This window comes from Labrus bergylta, chromosome 4, assembly GCF_963930695.1.
Source record: "Labrus bergylta chromosome 4, fLabBer1.1, whole genome shotgun sequence".
NCBI lineage: Eukaryota > Metazoa > Chordata > Actinopteri > Labriformes > Labridae > Labrus > Labrus bergylta.
In genome coordinates, this window is record NC_089198.1 from 19,011,597 (window position 1) to 19,033,979 (window position 22,383).

The 22,383-nt window shown below is 39.7% G+C and overlaps 1 protein-coding gene across 1 annotated transcript; it reads right to left on the reverse strand.

The window, feature by feature from the left end:
• Positions 1–688: 688 nt before the first annotated feature.
• On the reverse strand, positions 689–7,071 carry LOC109984082 (spindlin-W-like). Its single transcript, XM_065953954.1, has 5 exons — positions 6,953–7,071; positions 6,260–6,301; positions 4,696–4,955; positions 2,548–2,781; positions 689–1,979 (listed from the first exon to the last, which is right to left on the reverse strand). Exons 2-5 carry the CDS (start codon positions 6,277–6,279, stop codon positions 1,774–1,776), a joined length of 720 nt encoding a protein of 239 aa, XP_065810026.1. The 5' UTR covers positions 6,280–6,301; positions 6,953–7,071; the 3' UTR covers positions 689–1,773.
• Between the last annotated feature and the right edge of the window lie 15,312 nt (positions 7,072–22,383).

Below are 22,383 nucleotides of genomic sequence, written 5' to 3' on the forward strand. Positions count from 1 at the left end.
TCTCTACCTGGAGTTTGCATCAACAGAGCCTGGGTCTGTTGAAGATGGCAATGCTGTTTTGTTTGCGGTGGCAACTAAGGACCATAGGGTAGGTTATGTAACTAATCAGTGAGACTTAAGGACATAATTGGAATGAGGGGTGTCTTCACCAAGCACTTATTCTTTTATTAGGGCACAAGTACCTTGTGTTTATTTAAAATTCAAAGTTTAGATACTATTAATTATTATTGGAAGCAGCAGCCAATCAATTTTATAAGTGTTTCTTGTATCAATTGAAATATAAAGTCAAGCTCTGAATTCATGCATGTTTTTAAAGCAGAGTATTTGAGCCTATTCACTGTTATAAAGTATTCACTTTGATCAGAGGAGTCAAGGAGAGTGGGACTTAACATTGTGATCCACGTGCATCATTGAAAATACTCACATTCTGAATAGTTCATTTGCGTCTCTATATCAGCTTTAGAAAAAGACATAAAACTAGAGGTCATACTAGTTTTACCTTAAAGTGTAGAAAAACATTAAGAGAGGGTTAGAAGACCACAGACAGCCCAATCATAGAGACAGAAAAGCAGATATCAGAAAAGATCCAAAACCCTTTTAGTCAAGTACAGTGCTTGTTTTTTTGTTTTAGTGGAAAAACAGGACTCATCTTACATGTAGTGCCTAACCAGCTCAAATGTGTTCAATATGTTGTTGCCCCAAAATGATGGATTTATTCACATGAATTATCAAAACATCCCTTCAACATTTCACAATTACAGGACAACAGAATCATTTTCAAGCAGCTTTGTTGAACGTTCATAAAAATGTCTCCGATTATATTTACAGAAAATAAAACATATTTAAGGTCACAAATAACAGGCCTGTATATATCTTATCACATTACTTATTTTTGGCAAATAATAAAGACTTTAGTTCCCAAATACTAAACAATGTTGGAGGCCAATTCAAACTACATAAATAGTGTGTATTACAAACACGTTGAAACATCTTGACAACATCAGAATATTTTTTCATATATAATCATGTAGAAAACTTGCAGTTTGCATGTTGAAACATAACAGATATATGATACACGCTTTTTTTTTTAAAGAATAAAGATTTAAATGCGAGAAGTGAGACAGTCACTTCTCACTGATGTCTATACAATTCAACTGAAATCAGACTTCACTGTGATGGTAAAATCAGCACACTGGTTAGATGAATGTCACCTCTATAATGAACTAACTGAAAGGCCTACCCAGTGACACACATAAAGCACTGCAGACAAGATTTGCCAAAATGTTACCATGAGAACAGCCGGATATTCCAGATGAAATAAATGGCACAGGCATATCAAAAGAGAAGAGATACGTGTTAAACACAGAGGTGTGGGTAAGAAAGGTGATTTTTTTTTTTTTTTTAAAGTTTGATGTTTTTTTCTTACAAAAAGTATGAATTTGGAGTCTGAAAGTTGCACTATACAAACATGGTTTCACCACACTCGTAGCTCCATTTCATCTGCTGGGCTTTAGAACAGCTCTCAGACATGCTTTATTTACATTGGAGGAACTCGTAGTCAAACATTAAGATAAACTTCAAACTGAGAATCAACCAAACCAACATGTCTTATGTCAATGTGTAATTGAAAAAGAAACCAAAGAAACGGCTGTATTGATCTTCGGCACAGCGCCTCCCACTGGAGCAAAACTGAAATCAGTAACACTTTTAACAGGTAACGACTGGTGGGTCAGAGACGTGCCATTGGCTGAAGATGAGAGCAGACAGTCAGTACTAGGTGGTCTTCACCAGATCATAGACATGGATGTGGACGTCGTCGTCATATTTAATGTAGTACACTGTGGGCTTTGCAGGAACCTGGTAGATGACCAAGCCCGTCCTCTTAATTCCGTTATCTGTGACGTACTCCACCTGTTTACCCACAAGGCTCTCTGGCTCCTCACCTGGCTTCCTGTCTGCTGGAAGTAGGTGTTTGTTTTCTAAGTAATGGAAACATAAACAACAGCAGGGTAAGAGAGAGAATGACAAAATACACAACGTTTGTACTGTTACTTTTAAGAAGCTAAAGTTCAGGTTGTAAATGATTTGAGTGCTTATCAGCCAAAACTCAGTTTTTGGACAATCAGATGTTCTTCATATTTACCTATGTTTACGCCTGTGTTTGCATTATGTTTCTCCTGAAAGTATTGCTCGATTAAATAAATACAATCTAATTGGATGTGACAAATTCTGAACTTTGCAATGTGTTTATTGCAAATGTTCATATCCAGTAAAAATCAAGTGCAAATAATTGTGCAGTCCTTCTCCTAACCTTCACTGAATTCTAGTTAATATTGACTCTTCATAAGAAAAAAATAGGGTCCGTAATTATTTCTTGTTTTAAAATCCATCAGAAACTCTGTACAGAATGGTGAGGGGAAAAAGACACCACAGAGATTGGAGTGTTTTGTAATGCTGACTATGTAAATGTCTCCCGATCTCTTCCTCCCACCTTCCAGCAGTTACTGAAATATGAAACAATAAACAACAAAGCCCTCAGTACTGTACCTGATTCAGGCAGGACACGGAGATCTCCGTCCTTGTAGTCGTCCCACAGCTGGTACATGTACAGCACTGGATCTTTCTCGTAGGTGATGTAATACCAGTGGGTCATGATGGGGGCTCGGGACAGCACCATGCCCCGCCACTCGTTTTTCTCCCCGTCCTCCTTTTCGAACAGATGCTCCACAGCTCGGCCCACCAGCTCCTCGGCCCCTGGAGGCACCTTGATCTTATTGTTCACTGTGCAGAGAAGAAGCATTGTTAAGTATTTAACTTTAGAGATCCAGAACAACACCGAAAAGAAGGAATGCATTGGCCTAACTCTTCAGCCGGACCACGCCTCCTCAGCTGGACTTACTATCAAAACATTCTGAAGCACAGTTGTCTTCAGTAAGTGGCAAGGATGAAAAATGGGAGTAAAACAAACAAATATCTGCTTAAATTAAGGACATCTCGACTCAACAGAGATCCCGACTGTTTACTAGAGACACAGTGGACATTGATATAGGGCCAGAAATCATGTTTCTTGAATTTTATATGTACTTGATTTCAAAGCGAGGGAAGTTTACAAAGCATAGAATGAAGGCACACATGAGCCCAGCTCGATCAGTGATGGATGTGAAACTACATTCACTTCACAGTCGGGGTGCAGGGTTCCAATTAGTTCTCTGTATTTAAGTTGTTTCTCTTTACTCTTTCGCTTTCAGTTATGTGTAAAAAGATCATTAGGTGTTTGCTTTTTGGGGCTTTTTAGGTCGGGTAGAATCAGTTAAATCTGAACCAGTTTGCTTTTCCACTTCCATCACTGCAACACCTGTTGGTTTGCTGTTTGCCTGGCAAACTGAGGGGTGTCCAAAACAGCTTTGTGGGAGTGTCTTAAAGCTGCCTACCTTCTCTGGTCAAAACAAATATGAACCATTCTGGACCGGAATTTAAACTCAGAAGGAGGACATACTGGCTGCTGCATTGTTGTCAGAGAGCCCAGCACTTCAACATGGCATGTTTGTTTAATATCTCATGATAAAGTAAGGTAATCTTTTTATTTAATTCAGTATAAATCTTACATATTGCTCCTTTAAGGTCTTAACTTCCCCCTAAACAAACAGGTAAAACATGGGAAGAAATACTGGAGTAGGGGAAGAATATATATATATCGCTCTGTGATATTAAGCATACAGTAAGTGCTTCTGTAACTGCATGGTTTGTCCTGCCGCTTTATAAACATAATGTCACAAATCCAAACGTACTATGAACATATTACATCACCTGAGGATCTATACTGTCCGCGGAAAAGAACATCAATTAATAATTCCAGAAAAGAAGGCACTTTTCAGCTGAATTAAAGCTGTTTACTGCTTGCTCCCTACTAATTCCAGTAACCAGTTTGAGCTTTCTGCCAATCACTGGCTGTAAGAGCAGTGACTCCCTCTAACCTTGACAACCTGCATACCCTCTATAGTCTCACATTATTTATCACCTCATGTTGCTGAAATAGCAGCAATTAAATCTGCAAAAACAAAAACATGGCAGACTAACAGTTTTGCTTTATGTATACTTTATCCAGGGCCTTACATAAGTATCCATCATGCAGGAACTTGATGTCTAACATTTGATAAGACAGCTAACAAGGGAAGCTAAGCCAATAACAGTCCATTTGAATTGTAGAGGATATTACTGTTAAATGTGGAAAGATTCCAGGGGGCATAAACTTAGGTAAGGAAAAGTTTAACATGACCTGAAATTATTGACTGATGTATCAAATTGTTTCCCCTAACTGAATAAAGTCAAGAATTGATTAGTCTAAAGTGATCACACTGTCAGTTTTATAAATTAAATGGACAGACTATCACATCCTTACAAAACAGTGTCTTAATAATCTGGCTTTATGATTCTGTCAGAGAGAACAGTGGTGCATTAAGAATAAACCGAGAAGAACTGGGTAGAGTTAGCACTAGCACCAACAATCACACCACTTGAAGGACAGAATGGGAAAACACCAACTCAAACAGCAAAACAGTGTGGTGCTGTTTAACACACAGCATGAATATGATCAAAATAATCAAAACCACTTTCCAATACTTCACATTTTGAAAGTGCAGAAACACATGAAGCAAAACTGTGTCTATAATTTCCGTCAGACTGTTTCACACTCACCGACTTTCTCTGACAACACCTGCAGGTTGGACACCCGGTTGTCTTTAAAGAGCTCGATGCCATAAACACAATCAAAGCCGTCATATTTGACCATGTAGAGAGAGCTGTTCACTGTGAGCCGTTCCAGCACGGTGCCTTTCCACTTGGTCATGTTACCCTTCTCCCTCCATGTGTGCTGAATCCTGCGGCCCAAGAGGTTGTCAGGGTCTGGGCTCAGGGTCGGCGCTGAGCTCTCACTCAGCTCACCACTGCTTCGCTTCCTGGGTAGATTGGGGAAAAAAGCTTTATTAACATAAAATTAGTTGTTGGTCTAAAGTAGGATGAACCTTTTGGGATACTTTATGAGCCTTGCAGTCAATACTGTATTTGTTTTGTCTGCACACAAGATATGAAATGAAGTGCTGCCGGCTAAAAACAATGAGGACTCTATTATACAGAAAGGCTTAATATGCGCCTGTCTAAGCCTTTATAATAATAAGGGCCCTCATTCACTAATATCTTTCACTAAGTATTTTCTGAAATGTGTTCTTAAGAAGGTCCTTAGAGGGGCGCCAGCGGCCAAGTGGTTAGTTTGCGCTCCCCATGTACAGAGGCTACAGTCCTCAAAGTGGGAAGTCCGAGTTTGAATCTGACCTGTGTCTCCTTTGCCGCATGAAATTCCCCACTCTCTTTCTCCCTGATTTCTGACTCTATTCACTGTCCTGTCTCTCATTAAAGACAAATACAGCCCCAAAAGTTTGTTTTTAAGTTTAGAATTCAGTGTTTCCCCTAGGTTTACAGCGTTGGGGGGGTGACATGCCGAAACGACGACACAAACACTTGAAGGAATCTTGGTGTTCATGTGTTACTTTTAATGACAGCTGTCCTTTTCTATCGGAAAGGTATCCTAAATGACTTCTTTACCTGATTTCCGACTCTATCCACTATCCTATCTCTACAATAAAGGCACAAAAAGCCCAAAGAAAAATCTTTTTAGAAAAATAAACAAACCCCAATATAATGGTAGTGGAAACACTGGAATTAGCAGATTCTTAGCAAATATTACTGTAATGCCACGTTGACATCAGAGTCAGTGCTTATTCTTTTCATACTTTCTGTAGACTGACCTTCTGTGTAGGTCAATCATTACTGACTCAGGCTGTGCTGACAAACCCAGCCAAAATAAAAATCTTAACTTCTTTATAATCCTAGTATGAAGGCTTAATATGACTGAATCATTCAAAGAACAATATCATAGTTTATAAAAGACAGTCAACGTATTCTACTTTTGTATATTTCATACAGCCTGAAGGATGTGATGAAACAAAAGACAATATTTATTTCACATCTCAAACTGCACATGGATAATGAGTCCTCCAAGTTAAATGCCAAATGGCTATGAGGGAAATAACTGAAACACTGGGATAAAAGTTGCAATTATAAGTCATAGATTTTGAAGGACATTAGTTAACAGATCACATTAAAGTGTTTGCTGCTTTGTCTTTCATGATACAAAACGATGATAACTGTTACAAACTTTAACACAGCAGGATAAAAAAACAGTGAAGCCAGACTTGTTCCTTACCTGCCCCGTTTCTTTGACATGTTTCCATAAATTCACAAAACCCTGAGACACAAAACGCAGGTTAGCTAGAGAACATGACAGAACCAGAACCAGAACCATACCTTTCTTTCATATACATCAACACAAACAGTACTGCGCTTGATTTACTGCAGATTGACTCACGACAGCCCGAAAGTCTGCTGCCCAAAACTTACTCAACTGCAGTCATGCAAATTAGCTTCCCGGATGTAAACAACATAGGTGCGACAAGCCAAATGCTAATGCTAACTAACTAACTAACGCAGCTAAATGCTAACACAGGTAATACATGTACACAGTCTAGTGTAAGGTACATACATATGTAACTTCAGCAAGACTAGCCCAATAAATGTCGACGTGTCGAGTTTGGTCATTAATGTGCAGCTACAGTGGGTCCAAAACTGTAAACAGCTATGTAAGCAGTGATGCCTTTAAGTGTCTCTGTTTTATTGAATATGAGTAATAGTTATGAGCTTCTGTGTTTCTTTACATAAGCTAGCTGAACAAAAGGAGATGCATCGCCATGTAAGCGCTGATTTTACACTCTGTGTTTTAACATTAGCTTCTAAATTGACATTAGAAAACAAAGACTGACCATAAGACCTGAGGTGACATGTTTTATATATTTGGTTAATTCAATAGGCGGGAGTCGGTAGAATAATGTTGTGGCCTTACCTGATCTATAATTTCACATGTGTTAGTCTTTGAAGAGCAGATTCCAACACCTAACGTACGCAAGACACACGGAAACGATCACCCCGATGTGGACTACAAGTACCAGAAACCAACCACAGCGCTCAAAGCACTCTGGGACTTTGAGTCCCTCCAATGTTCTTTAATGTGAATGAGTGAAATCAATAAACGAATAATCACCTAACGTTGACCGGTGTTTTATGTTTGTTTGTTTTTTACTCGGAAGGTGATGATATTTCTAGTATTTTGTTCAATTTCAATTTCAGACATACAGGCCAATAAAGGAAGTCCCAAAACTACATTACCCATCATTCATCAAGTCCTCAGTTTTCAGGAATTTTAACACCTTCCTTACGTCATGTAAGTTATTGTAAAAACCACAGACAAAGCTAGGCAGCCTATTTGGCAATGTCTTTGAGTTTAGGTTACATTTATTCCACGCAGACAATTTACTTTTATTTAAATTTACTGTACTTCTTTCAAGGCGCTTATTTCATGGCATATTGGAAAAAGGGGAATTACAAATTAATTTACAATTTAATTTTTTTGGGTTCTATGTCAGCCTGTAGCCTAAATATTTAAGGTTAGCTTAGTTACAGTCCGTCCGTAAGATTTGTCATGAACAAAGAAATGAAACAGAACACAACTTGTACATGTGCTGTTTATGCTGTTGAATGTTTAAAGAGTTTTAGCAATGAACTGATCAAGTAACTTCTGTTATTTAATAGTTGTATGAGATACTGAATATTTAAATTAAAAAAAACCTCATTGTCTGTTTAAAAGAAGTTCTCAGTGCATATAGGCTATTACAAAAACACACCACAAGCATTGCTATGACACGAACATGCTTAAGACCAGGTGACTAGCTGAAATGCTTTTTTTCACCACAAGATGTCAGACTAAACACAACATCCCTGCCTCCGGCCTTTCCAGCAGACTGATGGACTGAACGGTGTGCAGAGTGAATGATGCAGTACCCTTGGGTGCACGTCTGACTGCATTTTCAGGGTGAAAGCTTTGGTTTTATCTTGTGCCAAACCACCTGTATGTGTATGACTCACCTGAAATGTGGTCGTGAATGAAAACAGCCTGTTAATGGTATCACACAGCAATCAGCAGTTATCAACCTAATCATAAATCCATCATTGTGCCTCAATTACTTGATGAATAAGTTTATTTTAATCGCACAGCATATTATCCGTTCATAAATTGTGACTGACTCATACCAGTTATTTTACAAAATAATGCCCACATCACACACAATACACATATTATAATCAGATAAAGGGTAATGTGTGTCAGTTACAGAGTTTTTGTTTTATAGTTTAAATATTGAACATAGGGGGTGTTTTAAATGCTCATTCTAATATAAGTAATAGACTCAATAAATAAATAATACATTTAAAAAATAAAATAAATGATTCAACATCCCAAATGTTATTCCTGGAAGAGCTGACGTTTTCCAGCAGCAGTCAGCAGGAATTCATTTATTAAAAAAATGGATACCTCATAATTGCCAAGTTTTTCGGTAGGCATGTTAGAGACTATGGAGGAGCCTTTCTTATGGCGCTGGAGGGTAAACTCTTGACCAAGGCCTTAATTGTGATGCACACATGTCTGGTTTAAAAACTGGATAACTTTTCTGCGAGAAACAGGCAGTTTTTTTTTTTTAATCTCATCTACAGTTCTTGAACTTCTTTTCACCAGCCACTCAGGGTCTAAACTTTAATGAGGCTTTTCAGAAACAAAATGATCTCTTCACCACATCTATTAATAAAAGCATTTTACCCACAGAGAGAAACTTTTTGTCCGCCATTAGCAGCTTCGGTGGTCTATGCGGCTTCAGCAAGTCATGATGCTTGTTGAAAACGGTTTGACCACAGAATAATTCAGATCAGTTCATTACAGACGGTATTGTTTGTGAGGTGTGAGTCAGTGCTGTAAAGCTGACAGCCTTCGTGAGGAAGCCAGTGTTGTATCGACACAAAGCTGTCCGCCGTCCAAGGTTGCATCCTCATGTCCGTGTTGTTGTCACAGCAACAGAAAAGGCCTGGATGTTGGAGAAACGGGCTGGCAGGCCTTTTTTTTGTTGCTATTGTTGTTTTTGGTGCATTTAGTCCCATATTGTTCTAGAGTGGAGGTCACTGGAGATTTGAGGAAGTTGAATGAGACTCTGCACGGATATCTGCTACTTGAATTTCTTGGGGTTGAACGGAATGTTTTACAATAGTAATTCCTGGAAATCTGAACCGTTATGGTTCCTCATAGTTGACTGATATTCTCTTCTTTTACACAACTTGCAGGTTTGTCTGGTGCTGCCATCTAAGGAGGGGGAGTTCACAGCAACTCTATCCCATAGGACACCATGAGAAAACCATCTCCATATGAAGTTCTCCACTTTGGCAAGTATCTGTCTCTTCCAATTGATTAGATAACTATTATTAGCAACAGCCTTTGCAACCTGAACTTTAAGCGATGGCATATCAATCTGTATCAAGCATGTTATGAACTGACTCGAACTTGACTGTGATTTTGTGTGTGTGTGTGTGTGTGTGTGTGTGTGTGCATGCATGTATGTGTGTGTGCGTGCGTGTGTGTGTGTGTGTGTGTGTGTGTGTGTGTGTGTGTGTGTGTGTGTGTGTGTGTGTGTGTATATGTGTGTGTGTGTGTGAAGTAGGGTGTCGGAGCTAAAAGAGAGGTGAGTGTTTTCAGCTTTAATTGGCATGGCTCTTTTTCTTTCTGGTTCACAGCTCACCTCTCTAAAATGAATACATCCAACAAAACCATGTAAGCAAAATCAAACTAAAGTTGTAGAATCACAATCTAGAGTGTTATGATTTGTATTGTATATGTGTTTTTCATGTTAAGATTAAAGAAGACTTAAAATCTTCGAATGCAAAGATGTGACCCTGGAAGCTTATATTAAATATTTGGCTTTGTACCTGTTGGATGGTCTGGTGGTTGGTGTTGCAATCCTAGTTCTTGGTTTGATTATTGTTGAAAACTTCTCTGGTCTGATTGTCAGCTTGGCATACAATTGTGTGTCAGTAGAGTCCAGGGTCTGACCTGGGGAGGTATGCCCCCACATGTGTTATGCTACCACACATGCCCCACAATAATTCTAAAGAATGATTGGCTGGTCTGAGGTCCAATTTAGATTCAGAAATCTGATGGTGGTGGTGAGGGGCAGGCAATGACAGAGCATTGTCTGGTAAGTGTGGAGAATGACACGTGAAGTGTGAAATCAGTGCAGCTCGAGTTGCCTGCCTAGACTTGCTGGCGGGTGTCTCTCCCTTTGTAAAGTAGATATGACTACTAGAGACAGAAATGGTAAATAAATGCTATTTTAAAGTGTGCACAGATACTTAATGACACCAGTACATAATTCAGTGCCCACAGTCAAAAATGTCTGGACAGAGGGGGCTGATTTCGCAGTGGGTAGTGTGTGCGCCCCCATGTATAGAGGCTGTAGTTTTCCAAGTGGCCCAGGTTCGAATCCGACCTGTGGCTCCTTACCTGCATGTCCTTCCCCACTCTCTCTCTCTCCCTAATTTCTAACTCTATCCACTGTTCTATCTCTATAATAAAGGCACAAAACACCCAAAAATAAATCTTAAAAAAAAAAAAAAAAAAAGTGCGGACATACAATTACTGCAGGAGGTTCATAAATGTAAAAATAAAGAACTGAAAACAAAGTGGATATGTTAGTCAAGCTATAACTTGTATTAAAAACGCACAAAAACCATTAGACAGTCTTAAATAACAATCAGGAATGCCAGAGAGTATGAGTATAACAATATAATGTAACAGAAAAAAAACGTCATGATGGACAACTGTCCTTTCTGAGAACTGATGTAGCCGCAGCATCTGCCAACCAGCACTTAACCATGCCGCTAAATGTTTAAATGTAATTATATCCAGTGGGTGTGATAATAAGTAAATCCTCTCATTAATTGGGTCTTAGGATTGTGTTGCTCTTGCTGTCACAGCTAATTGACCCCAAGAATAAGGTGGAGTACATCTGCCTTCATTTATGCACAGCTCTAATTAACACCACCACCACCAGGAGGGGACGCATTTGCGTGTGAAAACATCGATGTGGTTTTAAATGTGTGTGTATGTGTGTATTTGTGTGTATTTGTGTGTATGTGTGTGACATGGGATCTCTTGACCCCAATCAACCAAGCCACACCATAGAGACAGAAGCTTTAATATAATGCAGTTTAAATCATTGTATGTGAATATTTGTCTTTCAAGCTTCATGTGATTATTATGTGTACCCACACTTTAAAGAAACTAGTCCCGGTCTTGTTTGTTCATCATCCCCTAAGGGTTTAAAGAGACATGTTATCATTCTTTAAAGTGATAAACCAACTTGTTAGCAAACAGTTTGAACATCCATCTGACATGACGCAATATCATTATTCATTTGGAGGCACATTTCTTAGCTGGCAAACATGAGTAAATTAATATATTTTTGGTTTTGGTCTGTTTTGGGTCTTTACCAACTCCTGAGAAAACTTTCTTGCGATCTTGCAGCTACACTAAGTTTACCAGCAAGTCCCAAACTTAATCTGTCGACTGTTCAATGCTGAACTAGTGCTTCCTTATTAGAGCCTTTTTGGCCCAAATAGGCAGCCTAATATGGCTGATAGCGAAGCAGATGAGGCAGTGAGTGGGGAGCCAAAGTCAACATAATAACACAGATGTATGTGGAAACATTACGTCTGCTCAACGGCCCAATGCATTTGTTAGTGGCAAGTATGAGTAAAACACATGTGCAGGCACACAGAAACAATGCCAGTCCAAAGGAAACGTTCTCACATGAGATTAAAATTGTAAAATGGTCACATTTTCTTTACTTTCAGACATTTAAGTCTAAAAAATGGCAGTTTGGATAAAAATAATTACTTAATTTTTTTTTAATAGTAGTTATAGTTTATAGTAATAGTAATAGTTTTATAGAAACATAACTCTAGATTACGGATATCGCAAAAAGCCAGTGTTAATTACAACTTGGGTCCAGCGTTTGAGTTACATCAAAACATCTCAAACGTCCCCTGGTGACTTGATGCATTAAAGGTCACAAAGCACACCTTCTCCATGCTAACAGATGGGAGATAAAATCAAAATACCTGTCAAATATGTTTTTCTAAAACATGATTTTTGTTGTTACAGTTAGCTCTCATCATGCTGATTAAGTCATGTTAAAACAAGGTGGTTGAAAGCCATGATTGACTCTGTTGACAAATGTGGCTCCTGTTGTGCTACTGAATAAGGAGCAACAGAGGAGAGGTAACAAACACAAGGGTCATTGAACGTTGAATCATAGTTAATGCATAATCTGATGTGTCTGCTTTAGACCAACACAAAAACAGTTCTGCGAGGTTAATGTAATTTGTTTTTGGGTAGGGAAATGGGTGGCACTTCAGCACGGCAGCTCATACTTTGGCTTCACTTTCCTGCAAAAAAAAGGGGGAGACACGTTTATCTTTATACACAACACCTGGTTCAGACAAATGAATAAAAAAGACGCTGCTGTATACATCTGAATGGGACTGAATGAAACTGCAGAATCATGGGACATTTCTTTCACTCACTGAGCATTTACTGAAGCAGTCACATGATCCCCTTTATAAATACAAATAAACTACTACATTGTTTTTTCCTCATAAACATTAACATATAAATACGTATGTCTTTTATTTGAAAATATGACCTGGCTGAGACCTCTGCACAGTCTCTATAGGTGCCTCCTGGTATTTACAGAAGTGTCTAGATGGATATAAGTATGAAGATGACCCCAATGTCATATTGCTTTTTTGTGCAATTGATTTGAAGGTCAATATACGTGTCACCTCAGAGGACACACAAGTCTGTCCTTTTACTCCTCATGGATGCAGACTGTATTTGAGCTTTATATTATTTTCCTGCTGAGATAATAAATTGTGCTGCCGTATTGATCACTCCCCTCCAGAGGTGATATGGATCTAATGTTGATCACAGTTTATTTTCATGAGTAACAGTGATGTGATTATTCGCTGTGGTCGCTCTGCAGGACTTAGTGGACTTTCTCTGCCCACGCCTTCACTCCCTTGTTCTTCAATCCTTTAATCTCTACATAAACCTACTCTGACTTCATAGTCCTGAGTCATACTCTATCTCCTCTCCTCTCCTCTCCTCTCCTCTCCTCTCCTCTCCTCTCCTCTCCTCTCCTCTCCTCTCCTCTCCTGTGTTCTTCTTGTCAATCTTACACAAACAGCAGGGTGCACTGTTATTTCAATCAATATGCAATGCTGCCTGAGTCCATACCCTTGCTCCATGTGTTTACATGATTGTATATACACAAATGTATTTCTGAAACACTTTCTTTTCCTTCAGCTGCTGTTTATTTTTATCTTCATCATTATAAGTGTACTCAAATGTAAGTGCTGATGTTCTTTTGCCAAATTGGTAATCAAACAGAAGTACTAGCACCTGACCATAAGCTTGAAGATCAACTTCTCGATTTCTAGATCAAGATGATGTTGGACACAACATGTAGACCTTATGTGCCTTTGTTTCCTTATTCTGTAAAAAAATGTTCACAGTTCAAAGACAGCAAGAGCATTTTCTTTGTTAGCAGAATACTACAAAAGGTACACAGAACAAGATGAGCAAACAGACCTATTGACATCTGTTTGACGTATTGCTTTGTTCAGGGTTTACCAAGGTTAACAAAAAAATCAACCTCAGCAACAAAATGTAAATAGTTTCCATTATGTCATTATGCATGCTCCCTCTTGATGTTATATTATTATTAGGGCTGTCAGAATTCTATAATTGATTTCAATCAAATTAGGTCTTAAATTAATGAAACCATATTTTTATCGCAATTAATCACGCCGTAGATAAGATTCTTCAGCGTCTCTCTGTAGTCACAGTGATGAAGAAAAACAAGACTGCTGCATCTTTGAATGTCTCATTTCACTTAATGTTTATGTTGCAACCTTGGATCTACCAGAAAGACAGTCATAATTTCAAAATAAAAGCCTAACAGTTTTTATTTATAAATGTAAAATAATGGAATTTCAAACAAACATGCGATTAAAGATGTGATCCATTGCAATTAACTATTGAAATGTAGCAATTAATCGCAATTAAAAATTTGCATTGTTTGACAGCCCTAATTATTACACATCCGATTATTTCTTTTGCTGCAGGTGAAGGTTAAGCTACTACTGTTAACTGTTTCTTCTACTCCTTAGAGGTCGGCTCTCTCACATCATTTAATAATGTATGATACTTTGCATTTAAACCTGAAGCAACTACAGTTGTCAATAAATGTAGTTAAGAATAGGAAAACATTTCCCTATGAATTGTAGCAAAAATAGCCCCTTAAATGTAGAATAGAATATAAATACTTATGTTAATATATTTATTTAGGTTCTTAAATGATCTTATAGTTACATTTCTCTCTTAAGAAGCTTTTCTGATCCAAATGGAATCCAGGATTTGCTATCGTCACTCGTGTTTCCATGAAAATATAAGTAATTTCTGCTGCTGTGGTTATATACTTGCTGTTGGCTGTACAACTATAAATAAAAACCATCCTGACCCATCAAATAAAAGCTTTCTGCCCACTGAGCAGTGTAATAGATGGGATTATCAAGCTTTGCCAATCACTGATTTGCACACACTAATTTCTGCTCCGGAGGGCTGTGAATCTGCAGTAAGTAGAGCATGTGACTACATATGGGAAAGATATGTCAATCAAGGCAGATTTCATAGCATGTATGGATGTTGTGCTGAAAAAAAAATCCCTCAACATAAAAATGCCATCTGTAACCAGGCTGTAAACTGTTTCAAATCTTCAACCTGCTTTTTCTAGTAGACACTTTTGTGACACACATATGAGATCAGATGTCTTACAAACGTCATCTGACTGCAATCTGCTGCTCTGGTTGAAAATAATTGGATTTCTTTAACTTTTTGGTGTGATGTCGTTTGTGGTTGTGAGTCTTTATGACGAAAGCAAAGCTGAAGTTGCTGCCACATGATCGCTTTGGAGTAACAATGTGCCTCATCCTTCTCCCTCCTGCACCCTTTGCTTTGTGTGTTTGTATGTATGTGCGTAAATGTCTTTTTTGGTGGTGACGATGTTGGCGGGGTGGGGACAAGCTGTGTGTCTTGGTGTGTGTAGGGCTTCTGGGTGAGGAGGAGACAGAAGGAGAAAGAGGGAGCTGTTCTGCAGCTTTATCCTTCCAGTGACTCAGCAATTTCACAGATGATTTTTTTTGTAAATAATCCCCTCTTCTCATTTCTGCTCCCTTCACTCGTTATCCCCTTTGCCCTTTTCACACTCCACCCCCATCCTCTCTCTCTCCCTCCCACCCTACCCCCCAATAATCATTTATGTCTCATTACTTAATTGCTTTTGTTGTATAAAAATAACATCTCATCACTGTAATGACTCTCAATTAGACAAAAGGGCAAATTTGAAAAGTCATCATCAAACATTCAGTGTCTTATGTTTGCTTCATTTCTAAGAAGACGATTGAATTGGGAAACATAATGTGTTGGAATTTAAAAAAAGGGAATAGGCATTATTTAAATTTGGATCTTCAGCTGAAACCCCATCACTGACATAACTCATCTGTTTAGTACAGAGAGAGAGAGAGAGAGAGAGAGAGAGAGAGAGACGTCAGTTGCACTTTGCTGAGAGCAAAGAGAGAGACGCAGGGACAGAAATAGAGCATGCTGGGATATCTGAGGAGAGGGAAGAGGCCCTGGGTATTTTGCCATCCTAGATAACGCCAACTCTGCAGCATAGTGGGGCGGAGGACTAAATCTAACAGAGACAGTACGGCGCAGGAGCGTGCACTGGGTCATCGAGGGTGTGTGTGTGTGTGTGTGTGGTGTGTGTGCGTGTGTGCGTGTGTGTGTGTGTGTGTGTGTGTGTGTGTGTGTGTGTGTGTGTGTGTGTGTGTGTGTGTGTGTGTGTGTGTGTGTGTGTGTGTGTGTGTGTGTGTGTGCATGCATGTGTTAGATGGTCTGATAGAAGAGAGACAGGAAATTGAGAGGAAATTAGCTTATGTCATACATTATGATGAGTCTATAAGAATAATGGAAACACTGGCGGTATCCCATAATTATGATTTGGCATGTGTGTAACTTATAAGCAGAAGATATTGATCATTTTCACAACTGGTCTAATATGTGTTCATTATCAGCACATTTTGGTGTCTATCTGACTGTATGCTGGCCTGATCAGCTTTTTTAAAGCTATTTATTTTGTCATGATTCAGTAAAACATTTATTGTTCATTTTAACCATGATGCATCTATCTTTTTACAAGTTCAGTTTTCACCTATGCAGAGGCACTTTTTGAGGGCATTTAAGTGTGCATATTTCACACCTGTCAACAAAAAACAACAACAAAAACTGTTTAATCTGAAAATTTCAGCCTTTCTAGCTGCACTTAGTGGTGCCTATAATGTTAATATAACATGCTAACATACAAAAATGACACCTAATTATTAATGTTGTCTGTACCAGAGCAGAGAGTCTGTACAATGTTCACTAGCATGTTAACAAGTTAATATGCATCTGTTTGTTCTAAGCCAAAGTTTTGGCCTTCCAGGAAGAAGTCATTGAATCATGGAAGTTTTTTCTTGTGGGGAGTGGGAATGTCTTTAAAAACGTTGTGGGCAACATATCCAGCATTTTGGATAAAAACATGAAATTACCACTCGTTTATGGGTTAAATCTAGCATCAAAACCATTGGGTTTGAAACGAGGGCAATGGCAAGGGAATGAGGCGAGGTATTGAACAGAAATCTCAAGTTGACTCAAGTTGTACTTTTTACATAACCTAGTGTTTCTTTTGACATTTAATTTAAATATTTAAGAGTCAAACGTTTTTCTTTACCCAACAAAATAGCCAAGTGGATCTGGTGCATTAAACTATATTTTTAGAAACACTAAAACAACTGGAATCAGAAATATAATGCAGAAACTTTTGGTAACAGTTGTGAATTGGCATCACCAGAAAGTCTATCTCACACACTCACCCAGCACCCTCAGATTGAAAATGATATCTATTAAAATGTTAATGGAAAGCCAATAGGCGCCGTAAATCTAAGTCATCAAGACTTGTTTGACTTTTCCCAAATCTTAGACTTCAATCTCATTACTCACAACTAATTTATATGTATTTCAGACTCATGAGGCATTTTTCAAACTAAGTCTAATAACAAATACTGGAGAAAGTAGCCTAGATAAAAATGGATAAAATGCATAAAATTCAAAATTCATGGAATATAACAATAAGAATTAATGGATGGAAATGACAACAAAACATATCATTTATAAAAAGTTCAAAGTTTATAATTGTTACTTGTCCTTGTGAATCTTCTTGGTAAGGTATTATTTTAATTTCAAAGCAGGGGACATAAACCACTTAGAGTCCACCTTTAATGACCTTCAAATGTTAGTTTGCACATCGGGCCCACTCACGTTCCTTTAGCCAAACGCTTTGATGGACTGTCGAAGCGCCCACATCTAAACCAGTATGACACACTCTTGAAACAGACACAGTGAGGCTCCATGAAGTAAATAGAGATAAATATGTCACATCTTGGTGAGAAACAAACAGATACAGAGCCGGCTCATTAGACACTCAGCTGAGCACAGTGGATTTGGTACATTTTTGCAGCATCAGTTTGTCTGAGCAGGACTCACTGAGGACTGTTTGTTCCCAGCTGAGAGAGAGAGAGAAGGTGCTGTAAGGACCCAGGGGTGCTCTGTGTGAAGGTGATGGATGCTTTGGGGTTTCTCTATTCTCCTGACAATAACATCATCACTGCTGTTCAGAAACAATCGTCTGTTTCAGATGCCTCAGCGTTCAGTCATCCATCTCTTCTAAGGCCACTTAAAAGGACTTCCACAGATTATGTTTCTGCACAGACAGCTGGATGCGACTTGTAAATTTAAGACCCCACAGCAGTGTGTTAGTGATTATGGTCACATCGCCAACACAATGACGGAGCAGAACAGACCAGCCCCTGGGCTAATGCTCGACAACAACCACCGACCCAAACTGCAGCCTGAATTAAAGCGCTTTGTTAAAGAATCACAGCAGCACTTCATCTTGTTTGTAGTGTTTCTCTGTATTCTGTTGTTTTCCCTCTAACTTCATCTAAGCTATAGTTTACACAAACAAAATTAATTTTCAACAGCTATGAAACAGAAAAAAATGACCCTTGTGCAAAGCCAATGTTGTGTTGTGCTTTCCATTCTTCTAAGTGTCAAAATAAGGGTTGTTCCTTTCAGTGTGAATGTCTTTGACAGAACATTAACTACATTAGAAGTTTCACTTCAATTTTGACTCTGCATTAAAAATAATATTTTGGAATCAGCAGACCTGAGAGTGCGGGTGGGAGTGTGGAGGAGTGTGGAGGAGCACAGACAGGTAGGGGGGAGCCAGGTAATGGAGGGCTTTATAGGTGAGGATGAGGAGTTAGAACTGGATACGCTGGGGGATGGGGAGCTAGTGGAAGTTATGAAGGACAGGGGTGATTTGGTCACGGGTGCGGTAGTGTGTTGGAAGACGAGCAGCGATGTTTTGGATGGTGAACCATAGATGAGTCTGTTGCAGCAGTCTAGTCTGGAAGTGATGAATGTGTGGGTGAGGGTCTCAGCAGCTGAAAAGGAGAGGGATGGACAGAGGTGGGCGATGTTTCTCAGATGGAAAAAGGCTGTTTTGATGATGTGTTTCATGTGTTTTTCGAAGGACAGGGTTGTATCGGAGTGTGCAATTTTCTTATTACAGTAAATAATTTCTGTTAAAATTACATGTTTAATTTAAATCACAGCTCTTAAAACTTCTCCAAAGATTTTTTTGCTTCTTTCATTCCTGAAATCCTGCATCAAGGGGAGAGAAAATGCAAAAAATGAGAAGTGGCATCTATTAATGGCTGTTAATCTTCCTCGTCACTGTTTCTACTGGCAGGTTGCTGTATTTCTTGGCACTTCACTGCCACCTGTAGATCAGAGGAATAACGTGACACAATTGGCAGGAATGTGTGTCACCAGCATCCTCCTGAAAGTGTATGAAACAGACCTACTCATAAGAACATGGCTCAGTATAAGTCGTCAAAAAAGACTTTAAGTGCACCTTTAAATTGTGTTAGATAGATACATGGATAGATACTTTATTGATACCGAGGGAAATTCAAAGCATCCAGTAGCAGGTTACAAAGACGTACATGTTTGTTACATATGTTACAAATTAACCACAAAACCGACGCCCCCCTCCCATACATATATATTAACCCGAAAAAAATATTTAAGAATACCCTAGATGAATCAAAATTTTTAGAAATGTTTAAAAAGTAATAAATAATAATAATAATAATAATAATAAAATTATCAAAAAACAGATATTAAATAACAGTCAGTGCAAACATTTAAGGTGCGATTTAAATAGTTGAGGTTATCATTAAAGTGTCCAACTAGAGGCTGACTCTTGGGACAGCTGTGCAGATGGGAAAATGGAAAAAGGAATATTTAGTCCAAGAGTCACTGTGTGCTTTCCCCCTGCCATAACCGTGAGGTGTTTACAGACGTATGGCCAGGGGGACAAAAGAGTTCTTGAGTCTGTCTGTGGAACAGGATTGTGACAGCAGTCTGCCTCTGAACACACTCCTCAGCCTGGTGAAGGTGCTGTGCAGAGGGTGGTGGGTGTTGTCCATGATGGAGTGCATTCTGTTCAGGGTCCTTCTCTCTGCCGCCGTCACTAGAGAGTCCAGCTCTGCGCCCACCACAGAGCCAGCCTTCCTCACCAGTCTGTCCAGCCGTGCTGCGTCCCTCTTCTTGCTGCTTCCTCCCCAGCACACCACAGCATAGAAGAGGACACTGGCCACCACGGACTGGTAAAACATCTGCAGCAGCTTCTTACAGATGTTGAATGACCCCAGCCTTCTCAGGAAGTACAGATGGCTCTGTCCCTTCCTGCAGATAGTGTCCATGTTTGATGACCAGTCTAGCCTGTCGTCCAACTGCAGCCCCAGGTACCCGTAGGTCTTGACCACCTCCACGCCTCTCAGTAGGAGGGGGTGGATGGTATTAAAGCGATTGAGAAATCAAAGAACATGATTCTCATCACGCTGCTCCCTTTGTCCAGATGAGAGTAAGCCCTGTGTAGTGGATCATCATCCACGCCTACCTTCGCCTGGTAAGCAAACTGCAGTGGATCCTGAGCATGGTGGACCTGGGGTCTGAGGAGATGGAGCAGCAGCCGCTGCATGCCCTCCCAGACCTCTCTCGTGTTGTTGTTCTGCAGCTTCTTCTCCACCTTCCTTCTGTACTCCTCCTTTGCCTCTCTGAGCCGGACCTTGAGTTCCCCCTGCACGCGCTTCAGCTCTGCCTGGTCTCCTTCCTTGAATGCCCTCTTCTTTCTGTTAAGGATGGCCTTGACATTACTGGTAATCCAGGGCTTGTTGTTAGGGAAGCAGTGCACATTTTTTGTGGGGACCACAACGTCCATACAGAAGTTCATGTAGTCAGTTGTGCAGTGTGTGACCACTTCAATGTCCTCACCGTTCGGCTCTTGCAGGGTGCTCCAGTCAGTCGACTCAAAACAGTCTCTTAGTGTCTCCACTGCCTCAGGAGACCACTTTCTGAAGGTGCGCGTGGTTACTGGGTGTCTCTGAATCTGTGGCTTGTACTGTGGGTTGAGAAGGACCAGGTTGTGATCAGACTTCCCCAGTGGTGGTAGAGGGTTGGCAGTGTAAGCTTCTTTCACATTTGCATACAGGAGGTCTATTGTCCTGTTCTAGCTTACAAACTGGTGAAAGTCTGGTAGTGTTGAGTCCAATGTAACATGGTTAAAGTCCCCAGAGATGGCAATGAATGCTTCAGGGTGTTGTGTTTGTAATCTCGCGATGGTGGAGTGGATGAAGTCACAAGCGTTCTCAGCATGTGCTCGCGGAGGGATGTAAACACGAACAACAATGGCGTGGGAGAATAAACAGAGCAAACCCCCCTCCTTTCTGGGTTAGGGTTATTGTCTCTCTCCGCTCTCACTGTTGTGAAGCCCGGTAGATCCACGTTAGTGTCGGGGGTCTTTTGTGTTAGCCAGGTTTCTGAGAAGCACATTAAACTGCACCCTCTAAATGTCCGGTCGTTCCTCACAAGGGGAAAATGTTAAATGTTTATAATATGAATACACACCTAATGCACCCTGGTGACTTTCATGTGTTCCGCTATCTCTGATAAGTTCAAAATCTCTGCAAAAAGAGGAACATTGGGTTTGGGAACACTTTTGTCTTTCTGTGTGTGTGTGTGTGTGTGTCTGTGTGTGTGTGTGTGTGTGTGTGTGTGTGTGTGTGTGTGTGTGTGTGTGTGTGTGAGAGTGTGTGTGTGTGTGTGTGTGTGTGTGTGTGCACTCTGATGAATAGCGGCAGTGTCACTGGGAGCACAGTCCTTGACAGAGCAGAACAGATGAGATCATTCAGAAGCCAAAACATTGTCCTGGCTCTCATCACTTCAGTTGGCGGCCCAGAGCAAATATTATAGCAGGAAGTGGATGATGGAGGAAAATTATTGAACAGGCGCCTTCATTTCCTGTCGCAAAATTATCACAGCTGAAAGAGCCTAAAGACCCAGGGAGATTAGATGTTTTTCTAACAAAACAAAGCATTCTGAAGGTAATGTCTGCTCAGAATGTTATTTCTCATTTTCTTCATTAATCATTTCTTCTCCTCTCCACATTGCTAGAATATATCACTGCCATGCGCTCTCCCTTTTTTCACTTCACCTCTATATGTCACTCCTTTTCTTTTCACTAGGGGCTGCATGACGTTTCTGGGGCGTCTGTAATAGGAAGAGTTTAGCAGAGTAGATGTATGGAGTGCTCCCTATAGTCTTTTTTTTTTTTTTATCCTTTAGAGAAGGAAAACTTAAATGCCTTTAAAGAGTTAAACTCAAGAAAAATGTATGCTACATTTTCATTTTACACTAAAAATAGTGTTAAGGGACTTTCTCAGGAAGCTAACATGTAAAAAGTTCATCATTTATACATAGCATTGCGTGGAAAGGCTCCATACTGCATGCCGGCTGTGCCCTTGTTTCTGCTGTTGCCCTCCTCATCCTCCTCTTCCTCCTGTCCCCCAAGAGTCACTCTACTCATATAATTTGTTGGTTAAAGCAGAACACAGATACAGTATTTTACAGAACAAGATTTATTGTTAACATTTGAATTCACATTTCGTTACTCAGGGGCATTAAATAAATAGTTTAAATGTAAGGTGCAAAAACTTTAATTTTAACTTTAGTACTATTTTTAGATAGTCCAAGCTGTCATTGCTCAAGAGGCAGGGTACACCCAACAATTCACAGGACTAACATCCATCCATCAGTCCATCCATCCA

Coding starts and splice junctions, on each gene's coding strand:
- LOC109984082 (XM_065953954.1), bottom strand. CDS start 6,279: ATGTCAAAGAAACGGGGCAG. Junction 4,956..6,259: donor ATGTCAAAGAAACGGGGCAG/GTAAGGAACAAG, acceptor CAATCTACCCAG/GAAGCGAAGCAGTGGTGAGC. Junction 1,980..2,547: donor CCGTGTCCTGCCTGAATCAG/GTACAGTACTGA, acceptor TCCATTACTTAG/AAAACAAACACCTACTTCCA.